Raw genomic sequence first — 19,673 nt, 5'->3', positions numbered from 1 at the left:
CTCACCCACCAATGATCCAGCTTGCCAAGAGTTGTAGTAGCTGCTGATCTTTGGTGACTACGAAGAGCATGGCTCACTGTTACTACAACTTAAAATTAGTATAATTTTCTTTAAAATTACTTTTTAGGGGGTGACCTTGGTGGCACACATGCACACCACGGTGCCTGTGGATAATTTATGGGAGTTGGTCTCTCCTTCCACCAAGTGGGCTCCACAGGTCAAACTAAGGTTGTCAAATTCAGGTTCGTACCAATGAGCCATCTTACTGGCCCTAGAATTCAAAATTATTTTCAAAAATGTGTACAAGTAAAAGAGCCAAACTGGGGGTTGAGGATTTAGCTCAGTGGTAGAGCGCTTGCCTAGCAAGCACAAGGCCCTGAGTTCGGTCCTCAGCTCCAAAAAAAAAAATGAAGGAGGAGGAGGAGGAGGAGGAGGAGGAGAAGAAGAAAAAGAAGAAGAAGAAGAAGAAGAAGAAGAAGAAGAAGAAGAAGAAGAAGAAGAAGAAGAAGAAGAAGAAGAAGAAGAAGAAGAAGAAAGAAAAGAGCCAAACTGGGCAGGAAGACTGGGCCTGTGCAGAAGCCATAGTTATCTACCTTACAGCAGCCTGGCCCTTCCTGACATCCTCATTTCTGCAGCAATAAACTGAGGCTCATGGATCACAACTCCAGGGGCTTGAGTCTTTAAGAACACATTTTGAGATGGGCGGTGGTGGCACACGCCTTTAGTCCTAGCACTTGGGAGGCAAAGGCAGGCAGATCTCTGTGAGTTCAAGGCCATCCTGATCCACAGAGCAAGATCCAGGACAGCTAAGGCTACACAAAGAAACCCTGTCTCGAAAAACAAAAACAACCAAACAAAAACATGAACACATTTTCGATAAAAACAAACAAACAAAACCTGAAAGACAGGGTTATGTCCCTGGCCTCACTCTTTGGGATCTTTCTTATAATTTTGGATTAAAAGAATACTCAGAGAAGAAAAAGGCTTCTCCCATGTGAAAACATTCCAGTCCCTCACACACTACAAAGATAGCACCAGGTGAAACTGCATGTGTCGGAGGAGCACTGCCAAAACTGGAGCGACCCGCTGTTGTTGAAGCGTCCACCACTCTCCACTCAGCGCTGTCCCCGCCTGCCCTCCTGGCTTTGTCACCACTTGATATCCAAGCTGTCTGTGCAGGCCTCCAAGCTCTGGTATGTGGTGTGCAGCACCTCCTGGACTTTGGGGGACTCAGTACCCTCCAGCCACTCCTGGTACAACTCCTGCACATGTGCACTGCTCTCTGGGGGCCGCACAGGAATGCCGGAGTAGATCCCTTCCATTTGCCGCAGTAGTGCACGATCTGTGTGGCCGTCCTCTCTCTGTGCTTGGCCTCTGCCATTTAAGCATCCTGAAAGATACACACAGGTGGACCTCTATTTCCCTGTGGGGCAGCCAGTTACAGGGGAGCTGTACATCAAGGGTCACAGCTGGAAGCAAGAGAAGCATGAAACAGGCAGTACCATGTGACCTGAGCTTGTTTCTGGGGCTCAGAGTATTCTCTGAGGGTATCATGGAGCCTGCCCAGGAGGACAGCCCTGGATGTTCTTTAGTTTTACCATATACATTACCCATAAACTGTTTTTCTTTTTAATAATTTATTTATTTTTATTTTATGTACATTGGTGTTTTGCCTGTATGTCTGTGTAAAGATGTCAGATCCCCTGGAAATGGAACCACAGACAGTTGTATGCTGCCATGTGGGAGCTGGGAATTGAACCTGGGTCCTCTGGAAGAGCCGCCACTGCCCTTAACCTCTGAGCCATCTCTCCAGCCCCACCATAAACTGGTTTTACCTAAAAGCCTTTAGAAGTGGGCAGCTTTCTCCTATCTGGATTCCTGGCTTCTTCTGATAATTACCCAAAGAGCATGGAATGGTTGAAAAGCTGTGAGCACAACTACTTGCACACAGTGACACACTGTTGTCAGTGTGTAGGCCCAACAAGGCTGCATTAGGGCTGAGTGAGCTATGAGCTCTCCATGAGCATCCATGTAGTCTAAGTAAGTATGTGTCTTCTATTGTCAGTACTACCCACTCTTAAACCTGCAGATCTCTCTCTCTCCCTCTCTCTCTCTCTCTCTCTCTCTCTCTCTCTCTCTCTCTCTCTCTCTCTCTCTCTCTCTCACACACACACACACACACACACACACACACACACACACACACCCCAAAATGCATTAAGTACAATAGCTTGGAGGTAGAGTGTATGTCTAGAAGGCTCAAGTTCCACTCCTAGAATCAAGACTTTCAATTAAAAGAACCAGGAGATAGGCTGGGAATATATAGCTCAGTGGAAAGCTATATGAAAGCACTTAGCTACCATATACAATGCTTTGGGTTCAGACTGCAGCACCAATGGGGAAAAACAGGAACAAATTCCCACCTGGTTAAACTTCACTCTCCACTGATCCAAGCCACGTAACAGCTGGACTTTTGATGTCCACTTTTTCAGTGGGCATGCACCCACTTCCTCTCCTTTCCAGGCCTATGCACAGTTTTCCCCAGAAAGCAAGATGGGCCCTCCCAGAGGCTCCACCCACCAGCCATCTTGTCTCTGCTCACTGTAGCACAGGGTTCCAACGGGAAAAGTAGCTGCCCCTGCTCTCATCCCCCTCTCAAATGCTGGCCGCTGGCAGCTTCCCTCCTCTAGAAGATCCTGTAGGACACGGACTAGAAATATAGGCCTCTCCTTTGTCTCACTCTTTACGGATCCTTTCTTCATTTCTGATGGTATACCTTGCCTGGCTCCCTCTGGGCCTTTCTGAGAACTCTAGTGTTCCTACTTGAGTACCTTTTATCACCCCAAACTCAGGGTGACCTGGGCATTCCTGGTCTTGAGACAGCTCCTTCACACCCAGACCACTTCAAATCAGAGGCTCCCCTCATTCTCCAATACCTATACCTTCTCTCAGCAAGAGATTCCAGGCACTACAACTTATCTTAGTTCTGGCCTGCTCTCATTTCTCTCCACCCTAGATGAGAACTTTCCTCACCTGCCTGGGTCTTTACACCTGGATAGTTTTAATTTCCCTTTGCAGCAGGGGGACCTCTTAGAGTCCCTTCCTACTGCCACTCTTCACAGGATCCGCTTCTCCTCATAGTCCCTGTGTACCAACTCCATGTTAGTGACCTTAGGAGCTGGTTCCCATCTGGTACCACGTGGGGCTCACATATGGCACTTACAAGGGAATGTCTAAGGATACAACTTTCCACTTTTCACACTACAATTGAGGGAAGGGAACCTTCATGGCATGAGGAAGCAACATGCCCTGCATTAGCGGCTATTAGTGGGCCTTCTGCACCCCTTACCTCTGGGACATGCGAGGACCTCCACGAAGTGATACGGGAATTTGCCCTTCTTGAGTTTCAGGATCATGTTCTGGATATTGCGAAAGCCATATGCTGCAGCAAAGCGCAGTAAAACCTCCCCATTCTTCTCAAGGGTAACCTCATGGAAGTCTTTGTTTCTATAAATCAATAAAATGGATTTTAATGGTTAGTGACCTAAAGATCATTTCTGTTTGTTTGAGGTACAGTCTTACTATGTGGACCAGGGTGACCTTGAACTCACTCAGTTTCCCCTCAGTCTCCCCAGTGCTACGTTTACCACATTTGCCCATTTTTCAATTTAAGTTTTGAATGTTATCAAGATAATTTCAGTGGGGGACACACAAAAGGCCCTTCTGTCCAGTGCTGGCTTTGCTCTCAGAGCAGCCATGGGGAGAACAGCCATGCACACCACACCCATCAGGCACACTGCACATTCTGCGTATAGGCACAGACAGCACACCCTGGCTCTGGCTGATCTCGCAGCACCACTGCTGGGTACACAGCTGTAGATATGCTGGCTCAAACCTTAGTGCACGGTAGGTGATCTCCTCTACGTGCTCGCCAAACAACTCTTTGGCTGCATGTCTGAAGACGTGGGCCAGATGCCCATCCGAGCTCACTCCATCGTGACGCCATACTGCCACCTCCTTCACATCTCCAAACCTCAAACAGATAGGATAAAATCATTAGTGCTGATAAAGAGGCAGCAAGTATGTACTTTTCTGTGTCAACTTGACATGCAAGCTAGAGTAATCAGAGAGGAAGAAGCATCCGTTCAGGAAATGCCTCCAGCTGTAAGGCATTTTCTCAATTAGTGATCAACAGGGAGGGCCCAACGGGGAGGGTTGGTGGTCACGGGTTCTATAAGAAAGCAAGCTGAACAAGCCCGGGGAAGCAAGCTTGTAAGCAGCACTCCTGCATGCCTCTGCATCAGCTCCTGCCTCCAGGATCCTGCCCTGTTTGAGTTCCTGTCCTGACCTCCTTCAGTGGAAGTGTAAGCCAAATAAACCCCTTCCTCCCCAACTTGCTCTTTGGTCATGGTATTTCATCACAGCAATAGAAACCCTGACTAAGACAAAATACTAACTCAGTTTTTATAGGAACAGGATCCAGGGAGCCACTAAAGGTTAGTCCTTGCAGGTATTTAAACTTTGGGGAGCCAGCATGTGGGTGCTAAGAACCAAACCTGGATCCTCTGAAAGAGCAGTAAATGCTCTTAACCCACCGAGTCATCTCCAAATGACTCCAAAAGCATATTCTTAATAAGGTCTAATGATCAACATGAAATGTCATCTCACATCTAACCCAAGACTGCAAGTGGGGCTATGTCACTGGGTTCACTCACTTGCTTCTTTGAGCAGCTACATATGCATTCAGGGCAGGACAGTGGTGTGGTGACTTAAGCATGTCCAGGCCAGAAATGAGGACCCTTGGTCACCCTGGATCACCAGGTAGGCTCCAGCAGCAGGTACTCCAGCTGTTGTAATTCTACAAACTTCCATCTCACCTCCCATAAAAGGTGACACAAATGTAGCACCCAGGCCAAAGGTTGTTCACTTGGTCTTTGCATTATACTTTGTATGGGACCCAAGGATGCAGCAAAAGCCAGTCCTAGCTGGCATCAGGGTCACCATGGGAAACAGAAACCCAGCAGCTGTGTTCTTGGTGCAAGGAGACCAGAGGGAGCCACAGTGTTAGATGTGTGGCTCTGCTCCACATAGCTTCTATGATTGCCTTTCTTCCTGAAGGATACAGTAAACTCCCAAATCCCCTGGCAGTACTAGAGAATAGTGTCCCAGTCCAGGATCCTGCCTGAATCTGTTTCAAAGGCCAGGTTGGTAAGGCTGCAGGAACCTGTCTCAGTACTCACATGATCTCATTAGGGCAGCCCTGGGGCCTGCTAAGCTCACCAGAGGCCCCTCCCAACTTACAAAGATGCCACTTACAAAGTATCCACAGCAGTGTCTTTCACAGAGAGGTCACTTTGCTCCATTATCTGAGCAATTTCACCTGGAGAAAAACAAGAGGCATGAGTTACTGAAAGGACAGGTGGCCCAGAACTCTGGGCCAGGCTTTGCTTCTCCCAGAGAAAGTCTACATTAGAAACCTAGGATCCCTCCTTGCTGTATAACCCATTTTATTTATCAGGAGCTCCTCACCAGGAAAAAATAATGCTAACATCAGAAAAACACTAAAACAAAAAACAAAAACAAAAAACAAAAACAAAAAAAAATGTGAAAACACAATCCTCTTTTGAACCCTGAACTGAGGTAATTCTGTAGTTGCTTCACGCTGCCTCAAAGTGGTAGCCTGTGTATGCACACCATACTGCTACGTTGTGACATGTGGACACTGTGCATCAAAAGCTGCTCATAACCAGAAGCACTTTGTATACCACCACTTTTCTACATAAGGGTTCCCAAGAAAAACTCCTGGTAGAGTCCCCTAGACAACAGTAGGACATCATTAACACACAGCACAGGTTGAGTTCTCAATGTGGTTCTAAGACAGTCCCCTGAAGGTTCTTATTCCATCAATGTAAGTAGAGAGGCACTGGGACCCCTGCTCAGGAAGTATAGAACAGCACCACTGAACACCTTGCCCTCCCTGCCACACTGTCCCACCTTGGTCAAAGTTAGAATCCCAGGAAAGGGAGGAAGAGGGTTCCTGATCTTCAAGGTCATCCTGAGAGATAACCAGGCCTCTTGACCCTGGTCTAAACACCTTCAAGGATCAGTTTTCTGAGTCTGATTCAAGTAGACAAGCCTGGATCCTAACAAGCTCCCCACAAGCACTCTTGGTCTTCTTTCTTCTGAAAAGCTCCCAGGACACCAGTGGATAATTTTCATCCCCAACCAAATTTGCCAGTCTCTAAAGCAGTGGTTCTCAACTTTCCTAATGCTTCAACCCCTTTTATAAAATTCCTCATGTGTGGTGACCCCAAACATAAAATTATTCTCCTTGCTACTCCATAACTATAATTGTTCTACTGTTATGAATCATAATGTAAATATCTGATATGTGACCCCTGTTGGGGTTGCAACCCACAGGTTGAGAACGGCTGCCCTAAAGCAAAGTGCTACCAACAGGGCCACTAAATGCAACATTACTAGAGTATAAATGAATTTTCCACTTCATTCAGTGTAAAACATTCTTTGTGTCCTATAGTATACTGGTTTTCTCACTGTGGGAAAGTGTGGAGGGTCTTTGCAGGTTTTACAAGCAGGCATCCACAAGGAGATGAGAATGAAAATTCAGCCTGATTTTTGGTACTGGTGCTGGGCCAAGACTTTGAGAGTCTGACCACCAGTTCATTCTTGTTGTTGTTTTTTTTTTTTTTAAATTCATTATGTATACAGTGTTCTGCCTACATGCCAGAAGAGGGCACCAGATCTCATTATAGATGGTTGTGAGCCACCATATGGTTGCTGGGAATTGAACTCAGGACCTCTGGACCTCTGAGCCATCTCTCCAGCCCCGACCACCAGTTCATTTACTTCAGCTATATTTAAGCACAGCACAATTTTGGAAACAAGTTTTCTGATAACAATTAACTTGGCCCTGTGATTACCACAAAGCTTAAGACATATTTATATTGAAGCTCTTTACAAAATACATCCCTAAGATAAGGTTTCTTATTGACTTAGAAGCAATGCTCAAGATAAGGGTCTAGGGATAATGACTGAAGTAAACATAATGCCCATGGGAGTCAGGATTTGGTCTGACCCTAAGATAACATAGAAGTCACTCAGGCTGTTGTAAAGTACAAAAGACATCTCTCATAAGGATGGGTTTTATGGCCTAGAAACAATGCTCAAGATTGATGGGGAAAGGGTCTAGAATAAGTAAAACCTAAATTCTGGAGGATACAGGCAAAGCCTGGCTCAACAGATAGTAAACTACACCTACTACCAGAATTCCAGGAGGGGGACAGGTTAAGCATTTCTTTACTCTGAAGGATGCTTACATGTTTAACCTTCCTGGCTTCTCCAGTGCACAAGCACATTTTGCCCTCTACAGGAAAGAATGCTGATGGGCTGTGATATAAAAACACATCACCTAAGAGCCATGTTGCCAATATCGTTCTCCACAGTCCTGACTCATCTGGAGGAAGACTGAGAGGAGGCAAGATGAAGAATCTTCCTGTTCACTTTAGGCCACTGAGCTCCCAAAAATCCTAATTAGCTATCAGTGCCATCAGACAGCTTAGCCAGACTGGCCTGTCAGAGACATGCTCACTTTCTGAGTCCACCTCTCACCTGAAGTCAGCACACAGTCAGTGCCCCTGGCACCATTCAAAGTAGTGGAAAGTCCTTCTCGAAGAGCCTCCAGCTTCTTATCATAGCAAGGAGCCACGACAACATGGAAAATTTTCTCTGGAGACAGATTCTGCAGAGGACAGCACACAGCTTAGAGCTTCAGGGAAGCAATGATGGCAACTAGAGCATGGGGGAGTCCCAAATGCTGCTCCCACCCTACCCCATGTATGGTGCTGCCTCATGAGCTCTGCACAGGTAAGAACAGGTCTGTGTTCCACTTGTTTTACTGGAAGACTTTCTGAAGCTGTTCAAGTAACAACATCTAGGCCATTCCTCTCCTGAGGCAAACCAAGAGCCAGTTGCCCAGTGACTTTTACATTTAGGCCAGAGTAGAAAAGCCACACTCAGGGCAGGGGCAGAGTCCAAGAGGAAACATACCTTGATCTAGGCCTCTAGGGGTTAAGCCAAGAGGTTGCTACAGCCCAGAACTCTAGGCCCAGCTGTTCCTACTAGCAGCTGCAATCAGATCTGTAACTTTGGGCTCCACTCAGACAGCACAGGGCTGGAAGCCCTGAGAAGACTAAGAAACACCAGAACTCTCAGAGCAGGTATAAGAGGGCAAGTGGGGAGGAGGGGGCAGGGCTGGAGAGGTGGCTCAGAGGTTAAGAACACTGGCTGCTCTTCCAGAGGTCCTGAGTTCAATTCCCAGCATACAACCATCTATAATTCCATTTAGTGCCCTCTTCTGGCATTTAAGCAGAACACTGTATACATAATAAATAAACAAATCCTTTATTTATTTATTTATTTATTTATTTATTTATTATGTATACAGCATGTATGACTGCAGGCCAGAAGAGGGCACCAGATCTCGTTACAGATGGTTATGAGCCACCATGTGGTTGCTGGGAATTGAACTCAGGACCTCTGGAAGAGCAGTGAGTGCTCTTAACCGCTGAGCCATCTCTCCAGCCCTAAATAAATCTTAAAAAAAAAAAAAAAAAAAAGGCAGGCTGGGAGCGGGGTGGGCATCTGTGGCCTGGAGCAAAAAGCCAGGATAGAGGTGAGGCTTAGCTTCCTGAGGTACCCAGAACAGAAGCAATCAGGCAGTGTCTCCATAGATGAGGTCCAGTGTTCCCCTCAGGCCTTACTCACCTTGAGTCCACCCTTTGCTGCTGTTCTCTGGAGAGGCTGGCTTACCTGCTGTCTAGCAAAGTAATCCTTCACCAAGGAGCCCATGACCTGCTGGGGGGACTTAGCAGTGCAGAGATGTGGGATGACTGGGCGGCCCAGCACACGCTCAGCATATCTGACCCAACCTAAAGAGAGAAGGAGAAACAGAAAGATGGAGAGAAAGAACACATGAAGTCAGTTCCCTCTGCTTCCTCCTGCCCTCTGACTGAGACTGTCATCCCAGGATGAGCCAAGACACCTCCTCTACATTGTCCCTATTCATAAGGTGACCTGCTCTACAAGGTTGAGTGAGATAGGCCTGCCCACTTCCAACCAAATCCAGGGCCACATTTTTTCTACAGTTCTGGTGAAATGGTACCAGCAGGCTTGTGCTTACCAGGACAGGCAGAGGTCAACATGGGCAGTTCACGCTGCTCCTCACTATGCTGGTGATACCGGCGTACAAATTCCTTCTGACTCTCCAATATGCTGAAATCTGCAGCGATTGTGGTGTCAAATACATAGTGCACCCCTGCAGGAAAGAGAGACATGGATGTTTCTCTCAGACCAAGTATGGATCCAGATCACATCTGATTTTCATTTTATATTAAGACAAGGTCTTACTATGCAGCCCTTACTGGTCCAGAGCTTATTAGGTCATGTAGACTAGGCTAGCCTTGAACTTGTGATGATATATCTGATTCCTAAGTGCCATGATGAAAAGCATGGACCACAACACTTGGCTTTTTGTTTTTCCTTTTTTTGGAGCTGAGGATCGAACCCAGGGCCTTGTGCTTGCTAGGCAAGCGCTCTACTACTGAGCTAAATCCCCAACCTTGTGGTTATTTTTGACAAGGTCTTCCTATGTAGCCCAGGTGGATGCGAGCCCAGGAATGTGAGCACTATAGGTAGACACAACCATCCCCAGCTTTTGAGCACCCCAGTTCTTCCTCAACTGTTTCAGACATAAACACAGATCACAGATTTGATGACACCTGCCTCTCCTTACCACCTGACCACAGTTAGACTTGATACTTTTCTTACAACAGTAGCCTGGTTCAGACTGGGCATTTTACTTGTTTATTGTTTGAAATAAAGTCTTGTTATATAGTCCTAGCCAGCCTGGAACTCACTATGGTCACCAGGCTGTCCTTGAACTCATGGATGATCCTCCTGCCTCTGCTTCCTGAGTGCTACTTATAGATGTGCTACAGTATCTTCCTGACTCTCACTTTTATGTATGGTGTTGAGGGACAGTGAATTTACACCAGCACTCTCCTGTATTGGAGAGAGCCCTTACTTGCTGAACCATTTTGCTGAACCTTACTTGTTGAGATAGTTTTCTCACAGAATCTGAAGTGTGCTATTTTGGCTAGACTGGCTAGCTAGGGAGCCCCTGAAAACGACCTGTCTCCATTCTTCCAATGCTGAAGTTATAGGACTTGGCTGCCACACCTAGCTCTTTTTTTTTCCAGATAGGGTCTCACTGTATATCTGTGGATGGCCTAGTGCTTACCATGTACACCAAGCTGGTCTTGAACTCAGAGATCCACCTGTCTCTGCCTCCCAGTGCTGGGATTAAAGCTATGTGACCACTGGAGCAAATTACCTTTCATTCCTCACATAAAAAACACATGCCTGGGGCTAGAGATGTAGGTGAGGGCTACAGCTTACCTAGCTAGAAAAGGTTCTTAGGAAAATGGACATTAGTCATTGCAGAAATAAGTATCAAATAATCATTCTGTGAGCTAGAGGCAAGTATAGAGCCTCCTAGTAGTCACTGTCTACTGTCAGCAGGGGGTCACCTCTTACTACAGACCAGTCAATCTCATTGTAACAAAACATCTATCTTCGCACAACACAGGGTATGTAACACCCCCACCTACCACTGGTAGGAAGCTGGATTCCTGACACAAGGGATGGGGTCCTTTGACATTTCATGAATTTCTCCCAAGTTTTTCTATCCTATGCCCTTGAAAACTGAACTTGAAAAATAAAAAAACGACCTTTCATGAACTGAAAGTATACTCCTACAGTATTATAAAAGTAACTGGCCAGGCAGTGGTAGCACACACCTTTAAGCCCAGTACTTGGGAGGCAGAGGTAGACAGATCTCTGTGAGTTTGAGGCCAGCCTGGTTTACAAATTGAGTTCCAAGACAGCCAGGGCTACACAGAAAAAAAATCTGTCTCAAAAACTAAAAAAGAGATTGACTCACCAAGACTTTTGAGGAAGCCACAGAGTCTTCTGGATGCATCAGTGACACTGAGGTTGAATTTAGCAGCAAAATAAGGCAGAGACTGAGGACACACAGACACAACCAGCACTCTGTGCTTTGAGGTGTCACATTTCTAGAAGAAAAAACAATAATGTCACATGTGTATTGATTGTATCAGGAGCAAAGTAAGACACCTTAATGGAAAATTCATAGTAAATGAAATTTTTGTTTGTTTGTTTCTTTGTTTTGAGACAGGGTTTCTCTTCTTCATATGGCCCTGGCTGTCCTGGAATTCACTCTGTAGACCAGGCTGGCCTCGAACTCAGAGATTCACCTGCCTCTGCCTCCAAAGGCATGTACCACTATAGCCCAGCAAAACATAAAAGTTTTAAAACAAATTTTAAAAAAAATAAAGAAAAGAAAAAGATGTAGGCTATAGAGCAAGTTCTAAGGCAGCCAGGACTATCACAGAAAAGAAAAACCCTGTCTCAAAAAACAAACAAAAAAGATGAATAGGATCTTGGTGTGGCGGTAAGTAGTTGACTTATAAACTTATCACTCAGGAGATAGGAGGCAGGAGGATCAGCAGCACATCTGTACACCTAGGCCTCCAGTGTTATCTATGAGGCTCCAGATGGGGCTCATTATCTGCAGGTGAAATGCAGGATGACAGGGATACTGACAATAAATTACTAACAAAATCCAATTTAGAAGTAAACTTAAAAGCATTTCTACTAATATCCAAAGGAAGGTTTTAACCAGTACTACTTATCACCAATGTTACTTTGTACCAGTTTATCCAAAAACAAGATGTACAAAACTTCTGTCATGGCAGCACATGCCTATACTCCTAGCACTGTAGAGGCTGAGACAGGGGAATAGAAAATTTGAGACCAGCCTCAGATATATATTAGATCCTGTCACACAACACAAAAAGGTAATGGTTACAAAATTGAATTTTTTTTCATCTAATAAACTTATAAAACTAAAATACTTTGGCAAATCAGTCATATGCTAAGTTTATAAAATGCCATACACAAAACTGACACATTAACCATAGAATTCCAACACACCTACAACAATCAACATTGTGGAATGTAGCAATAGAATGTAATATGTTTTGCAAAGCATCAGTGAACCCCATCACATCAAGAACAAGTTGCAGATACAAAGAATCAAGGAGCATTGACCCACACTGATGGGGTCAGATCCTCAGGTCATGGCTGGCTGGCAAGTACCCTGGATATTTTTCTTTATCTAATCATCTATCTATCATCTATCATCTATCATCTCTCTATCTACCTATCATCTATCTATCTATCTATCATCTATCTATCATCTATCTACCATCTATCTATGCTGGCTAGTTTTATGTGAACTTGATATAAGCTAGAGTTATCTGAAAGGAGGGAAACTCAACTGAGAAAATGTCTCCATAAGATACAGCTGCAGCAGGGCTGGAGCGATGGCTCAAAGGTTAAGAGCACTGGCCTAAGTTCAATTCCCAGCAACCGCATGGTGGCTCACAACTATCTATAATGAGATCTGGTGCACTCTTCTGGCTTGCAGGCATGCATGCAAGCAGAACACTGTTTAAGGGGGAAAAAAGCCAGCTGCAGGGCATTTTCTTTATTAGTGATGGATGGGAAAGGGCCTATTTTGAGTGGTGCCTTCCCAGGCTGGTGGTCCTGGGTTCTATAAGAAAGCAGGCTGAGCAAGCCATGATGAGCAAGCTAGTAAGCAGCACTCCTCCAGGAACATCAGCTCCTGCCTCCAGGTTCCTGCCCAGTTTGAGCTCCTAACCTGACTTTCCCTTCAATGATGCGATAAGATGTGGAAGTATGGGCTGGAGAGATGGCTCAGAGGTTAAGAGCACTGGCTGCTCTTCCAGAGGTCCTGAGTTCAATTCCCAGCCACCACATGGTGGCTCACAATCATCTGTAATGAGATCTGGCACCCTCCTCTGTATACATAATAATTTAAAAAAAAAAAAAAAAAAAAAGAACTCATCTGCATCAAGATGTGGAAGTATAAGCCAAATAAACCCTTTCCTCCCAAACTTGGTTTTGGTCATAGTGTTTTATCACAGTAATAGATGGTAACCCTAACTAGGACTTTATCATACCTATCTATCTATCTATCTATCTATCTATCTATCTATCTATCTATCTATCTATTTTCAGGAATGAACCTAGTACAAGTGTTCTATCAATGAGCTATTCATTCATTCATTCATTCACTCATTCATAGACAAGGTCTTGTTAAGTTGCCCAGGGTGGTCTTGAACTTGCAATTCTCCTGCCTCAGTTTCCCAGTAGTTGGAATTACAGGCCTGCACCATCAGTTCCAGCAGACACCATACCTTATTAAGATTCAAGACATGGAAGAAGTCCTTGGCACTCTGCTGGGAAAGCTGGACTCCTTCCTCCACGGTCACACAGCTGTCACAGGCCAGGCAGTCACTCAGAAATATCTTCGCATCTGCCAACTTATGGAATTCTCCCTTCTAGGAAAGAAAATGGTGTTAACACTGTTTCTTTTCCTTTTTTTTTTTTTTTTTTTTTTTTCTTCTTCAGTTTTTTGAGACAGGGTTTCTCTGTGTAGCTGTCCTAGAACTCTTTTCTGTAGACCAGGCTGGCCTCGAACTCAGAGATCCACCTGTTTGTTTGTTTTGTTGTTTTGTTTTGGTAGCATCATTTCTTTAGGGAAGGTAACTGCATAAGCACAATAAAAAAGAATCTACACTTAACATGGAGACAAAGTCAGGCCTGAAGTGTCAGGAGGAGCTACTAGGCAATGGTCTCTGTTCTGAACAGTTCACGGCAGTGGAGGCACATGTCACAGCACAGGCTCTTGATGGCACTTAGGATCATGCAGATGACAAGCAAGGGTAAACTAGCCCCAGTGTTATCGTGTGGAAAGATGATACTCCTGCCTGCTGCAAACTGGCCTAAAGGCTATCTCCACATCCTCTTCTTCCACCCTTCCTGTCCAGTGCCTGTGAACAAGCCTCAGGTTTCCCTGCCTACTCTTCCAGCTCCACACTGCTGAGCAGACTTTCCATACAGTCAGGACTTGCTTGAGGTTTCCTCCTGTATGCAACACAGACCTCAGCTCCCAGCTCATTTCTGGGAATGCTGGTGCTCATTTCTGCCCCACCTTACTTCAATAAAGGGAGACTGATCACCTGGAATATGACCTTGGTCCCTTTAACCCCATTTTGTATTCACCCCTGTGCCCCACTCTGTCTCTTTTTGGTCCCAGAGAAATCTACTAAAGCACAAGTCACATTTCCACTGCTCAAAGCCCCTGACAGCATTCTCTGGAACAGGGCCCACAGCACAGCTTTTGCCTGCCCCGCCCGGCCCGGCCCAGGGGCTCACATTCAGTCACACTGGCTTTGTTCTTGAGTTCTTTCACAGGGAATATTCCAAATGAGCTCTCACTCACCTATTGGCCCTAACAGAGCTGGCATCCTGAGATTTATTTTCAGTGCCAACTAACACAGTGTCAACTTGCTTGTCCCTTCCTAATGGCCTCACAGAGGTTGGCATTTTATTTTCCTTATGCTCCCCAGCCCCTCTAAGAGCCTAGAAGGTGCTTAGGTGCTAGAGGTGTAGGTGACTGACACACCACTCCTAGCAAGTGCAAGGCTCTAGGTTCAAATTGTATTAGTAAAAAATAAAATAAGCCAGGTGATGTGGCACATGCCTTTAATCTCAGGACTCCTGAGACAGAGAAAGAATCATTGGGCTTACGGCCAGCATGGTTCCAAGCCATAGGGATACATAGTGTGACCCTGTCTCAAAAAGAAAGATCAATAAATAGAAGCTGGGGATGGCTCAGCAGCTAAGGGCACTAGCTGCTCTTTAGAAGACCCAGGTTCAGTTGCCAGCAACAACTATTTGTAATTAATAACTATTTGTAATTCCAGTTCCAGGGGATTCAAACATCCTCCTCTGACATCAATGAACACCAGGCATTTATATGGTGCAGACATCCATCAGATGTTCCATCCTATTTTGAATTCTAACCTTTAGGGCCCAGTGTACCAACTCCTCCCAAACACCCCTCAGCCTTTTAAAAAGTATGTCCAGCCAGGTGGTGGTGGTGCACACCTTTAATCCCAGCACTTGGGAGGCAGAGGCAGGCAGATCTCTGTGAGTTCGAGGCAAGCTGGTCTACAGAGCGAGATCCAGGACAGGCACCAAGACTACACAGAGAAACCCTGTTTCTAAAAACCAAAAAAAAAAAAAAAAAGTATGTCCATACTAAACTACCAAGGTGCTGGTTAGACTGTGTTCAAACTTATCTCATCCTTACCAGAACCCTGGGAGAGAAGAAACCCAACTCCCCACAACACTGATAAGAAATAGGGCCACAAAGTATTGTGGGTTTATTTCATTTTGCTGTGTAGTCTAGGTAGGCCTCAAACTCATGACACTCTGCCTCTACTTCTGAAGTATGTACTAGCATTCCAATGGGATTAGATTTCTTTCCAAAGTCATACAATAGTGTGGACATTAGGGAGCAGTCCTGCTGTCTAAAGCACTGGCCCAAACTGGCACACCCTTGGTGCACTGCTCTTCCCCAAAGGCTTAGTCTCCAAAGCACAATAATGCACACAGGAGAGCCAGAACTATGCCCATCAGTACAGCAGAACTACTAAATCTAAGAGGAAAATCCTAGTAACCTATTTCTCCCATGTTATTAATTCTCCACTTATATAAAAAAAAGCTGGCTTTTTTGTTTTTTTTTTGTTGTTGTTGTTGTTGTTTTTGTTTTTTACACTGACTGCTTGCTTGCTTAATAGTGGGACAGGGGAAGGGGGGGTCGAGTCATGGCATATGTGTTGGTATAGAGGTAGAAAGGCAACTTGTGAAAGCTGGTTCTCTCCTGTCACCTATGTGTTCATATGTCACATACAGGTCTTGGGAATCAAGCTGGCATCCTGAGGCTTGGTGGCAAGTGTCTTTACTAGCTGAACTACCTAACTAGCTCTAAAATCAATTTGTTTGTTTGTGATTGACCTTAGGGCCTCAGGATAGCTAACCAAGTACTCTATCAGTTGACTTAAATCCTTAGTTATTGTTTTTGAGATAAGGTTTCATGTATAGCTTAGACTGGACTCAAACTGAGACTCCAGAGGTATGCCATTATGCCTGACTAGTCCTAATATTTTCTAAGAGAACAGTGACTGTAACTTTCTCTGTGAATCCAGAACATAGCAAGACACATGCAGAGGCAAATGCCCCTCAAGAGCATGAAGTAGGTCTAAAACCCAGCTCAGAGTGTGATACAATAATTACAAATAAGCATCATTACTAGCTAAAACAAGAACTGAACTAAAGAAACAGCCATTTAAACACCAAGCTTAAAGAATCATGAAACTTGAGTTATATCTTTTCACATGTTACATAATCTAAGTTCCTTACATTTTATAGAATACAGCTTTCAACAGTGCACCAGGATGATGCTATTTCTCAGTACCTAGCCTGGTATGTTTGAGATAAATCAAGACTGTCCTATACATGGCCCTTACCACTTTTTACTTCAATCTTTCTTAGAGCAGTGAAGTGCAAGGTGCTATGAATGTCTAGCGGGAGAAAACTCAGCAGCAGCTACTCCACTCACATTAGGCTGACACAACTGGAATGTTTACTTGCCTCTTCATTCTCCTGGGCTGGACTTGATACATCAGTGGACACATTCTCCTGGTCATCAGTTTTTGATTTTTTACTACATTCCTTAAAAAAAAAAAAAAAAAAAAAAAAAAAAAAAGTGGGGGGAATGACAAGGAAATGTTAGAATGTTAGAAGGGGAAAATTCTTCTTTATTTTATTTCAGCTTTCTTTGAGATCAGGTCTTTCTATATAGCCCTGGAAGTCACTATGTAGAGCAGGCTGACCTCGAACTACTCACAGAGATCCTCCTGCCTCTGCCTCCTGAGTGCTAGAATTAAGGTGTGTGCTACTGTACCAGATTTTTTTTTTTTTAAATGACGTAGGTTCTTGATAAATTGCACTAACTTTGGGTACATGATTTCCTGGCTAATCTCTCAATCACAGGTATGTACCACCAAGCTCAGCCAAGAATAATTTAGTGTGATTCTCTTCATTGCCAAAAACCAAAACATATCCTGAGCAGTTAATCTTACTTCTAGAAACCATTTCTATAGAAATAAAATCATTCCTATTTAAGCATGGATACACAGAAACACGAGCCGCGCACACACCACACACACACACACACACCTCATCTGCATTGTTTTTGATAATTAACAACAGAAGTGATATAACCTTAATGAGTACAAGAACACTTAGATGTGGCTATTACACAAAAATACAGGTGATTCCCTGAAAGATGTTTATTTACCACTTATGGTGGTAATTAAAAAAGAACAACTTATGGGGTGTTTGTATATGATACAATCCCTGAAAGAAAAGAAAAGATTCCTACACATGCACCACACCACTATCACCATGTGGCAGCAAGTGTGGTGGTTGTCAGTCGCTTCTATCACCTAGTGGAGCAGGACAGAAGGGCTTGCGCTTATTTCCTTCTCCACTTGTTTTCACTGATACTATAAGTATGCAAGTTTGTTGTCCTTGTTTTAATGTAAGAGCCGCTCAATGCATTTCTGATCACTTCATTAATCGTTTACTTCCACAACAAGGTGCCGGGACTGCGATCGGGCACTGGCCGCAGAACAGTAGCTTCCACGACTAGTCAGGCGGTGCACCCGCCCGCAGTGGCCTACTGCCAGCTCGCCGCCTAGTCCTCGGCAGCCAGGTGACGGCTATCAGAGACTGACATAACAGAAAGGAGGGTGCACACCGGGCGAGCCCGACATTCAGCACATTTTGCAGTCTCGGCTTTCGCACCCAGTCCCACCGGACGCCGCACTCACCTTTCGTGTGCAGTGCTCACACCTCATCTGGAGCAGGACTGGCTGGAGGCCGACGCACCCCAGCTATGTGGAATAAGGAAGACTGGAACACCGCCACCTGCCACTGGCTAGCGACCCGCGACCCTTTGTTGTCTTCATCGGCGGTGGCCCCGCCCCCAGGACTGTGGTAGACCAATGAAAGAGTCGAAACAAGATGAGCCACACCCCTGGGCCAATGAGAAGAGTACGAGGGCGATATCCTCCTAGGCCAATGAGAGTGCCTGGAAGTGGTAAGCCCCTCCCTGAAGCCAATCAGAAAATGGGGGAGGAGCTTGACCTTCGGGCGGAAGTTGACAGGCGGCATAATCTCCTGTTAGGTTTTTTTCTGGCGGTGAAAGAGGTAATGGTAGGTGTATGAGGCAGAAAGAATGCGCTGACCGAGTGGAGGAAGCGGTCCGCAGCAACTGCAGAGCGCCTTGCGCCGAGGCGCAGCCTGGCCAGCTCAGTGAAGTCAGTGTCCTAAGCTCAGTTCTACTGCAGCTCCTCGAGGGCGTGGTAGGCACCGCCCTCTGTCACCGCCATGACCATCTAGCAAAGTCTCACGTAGGCTGGTGCAGCAAAAGTGCACATGCGCAGTAGGTTTGCGTTGCTTAGCTGGCTGAGTGTGGAGGGAAGACTAAACATAGGCTGGCTGACCTTGACGTTTGGCGTGGTATTATACCATATATCACTTACAATTAAGAAAGTACTAAAGTTTGGCTGGACGTGGTGGCTCAAACTTTAAACCCAGCACTCGGGAGGCAGAGGCAGACCAATCTCTAGTCTACAGAGCGACTTCCAGGACAGCAAAGTCAGGTAGGATAAGCAAGCATGTTAGCAAAGGTTTGTAATCCCAGTACTCAGGAGGTTGAGGCAAGAGAATGGTAAAATCAAAGCCAACCTATCCTACACTGCTATCTGTCTCAAAGGCAGACCAAATGCCTCATTCTTTTGTTGTGGCGTTGGAATCCAGTGAGAAAGACCAAAGACTTAAACTCAACTCAAATTTAGATTAAATGAATTTATTCTTTTTTTTTTTTTTTTTGGTTTTTCGAGACAGGGTTTCTCTGTGTAGCTTTGCGCCTTTCCTGGAACTCACTTGGTAGTCCAGGCTGGCCTCGAACTCACAGAGATCCGCCTGCCTCTGCCTCCCAAGTGCTGGGATTAAAGGCGTGCGCCACCACCGCCCAGCTTGAATTTATTCTTATAGCTACCAGAGGGATGGCAGTCTTAGAGCCAAAGAACATGCCAGAAGGGGGCTAAAGGAAGGGTTTGTAAAGGTGGATATCAAAGGTGTACATTACAATTATGTAGGGAATCCACAGCTGTGCAAGAAAATTGTTTTACTCCCTCCCCTCATTACAAAAGCAAAATGCAAGCAGTTAATCCCTCATACCAGGAAAACACTATTATCCCCCCCCCCCCCCCGCCACCGCACCCTTTTATCCTCCTAGGATCCATATGACCGACAAGAAAAAAAAAATCCCTAGCTTCACTTCTGGGGATGAAATACCCTCTTCTGGCCTCTACTGGAGGCCACAGACACACACATGCTGGCAAAACACTCATAAAACAAAAAGAAATACACTTATGAATTTAAGTGTTGCACTAGCTACCATCACCTGTTCACCATGTCCGAGCGAGGGGCTGTGGATCAAAAAACAGACAAAAGACAGTGGGTCATTCGCCTCAGCAGAAAGCCAAATGCCGTTTATTGAAGGAGGG

At 45.3% G+C, this 19,673-nt stretch overlaps 1 protein-coding gene across 2 annotated transcripts; it reads right to left on the bottom strand.

Moving 5' to 3' along the window:
• Positions 1-900: 900 nt before the first annotated feature.
• Positions 901-18,097, bottom strand: Narf (nuclear prelamin A recognition factor). Of its 2 annotated transcripts, XM_028884961.2 has the most exons (11): positions 17,931-18,097; positions 16,687-16,767; positions 13,383-13,526; positions 11,021-11,153; positions 9,200-9,334; positions 8,830-8,948; positions 7,630-7,759; positions 5,317-5,380; positions 3,896-4,033; positions 3,350-3,507; positions 901-1,390 (listed from the first exon to the last, which is right to left on the bottom strand). In XM_028884961.2, the coding sequence occupies exons 1-11, from the start codon at positions 17,955-17,957 to the stop codon at positions 1,149-1,151; spliced, it is 1,371 nt and encodes a 456-aa protein (XP_028740794.1). In that variant the 5' UTR covers positions 17,958-18,097; the 3' UTR covers positions 901-1,148. The 2 variants fall into 2 exon arrangements, with proteins under 2 accessions (XP_028740794.1, XP_028740795.1); XM_028884962.2 differs by lacking the exon at positions 16,687-16,767.
• Positions 18,098-19,673: the final 1,576 nt, after the last annotated feature.

Source organism: Peromyscus leucopus, chromosome 8b (genome assembly GCF_004664715.2).
Source record: "Peromyscus leucopus breed LL Stock chromosome 8b, UCI_PerLeu_2.1, whole genome shotgun sequence".
Classification (NCBI taxonomy): Eukaryota; Metazoa; Chordata; class Mammalia; order Rodentia; family Cricetidae; genus Peromyscus; species Peromyscus leucopus.
The sequence above is the reverse complement of the archived record's forward strand: the minus strand, read 5'-3'. Positions and strand labels throughout refer to the sequence as shown.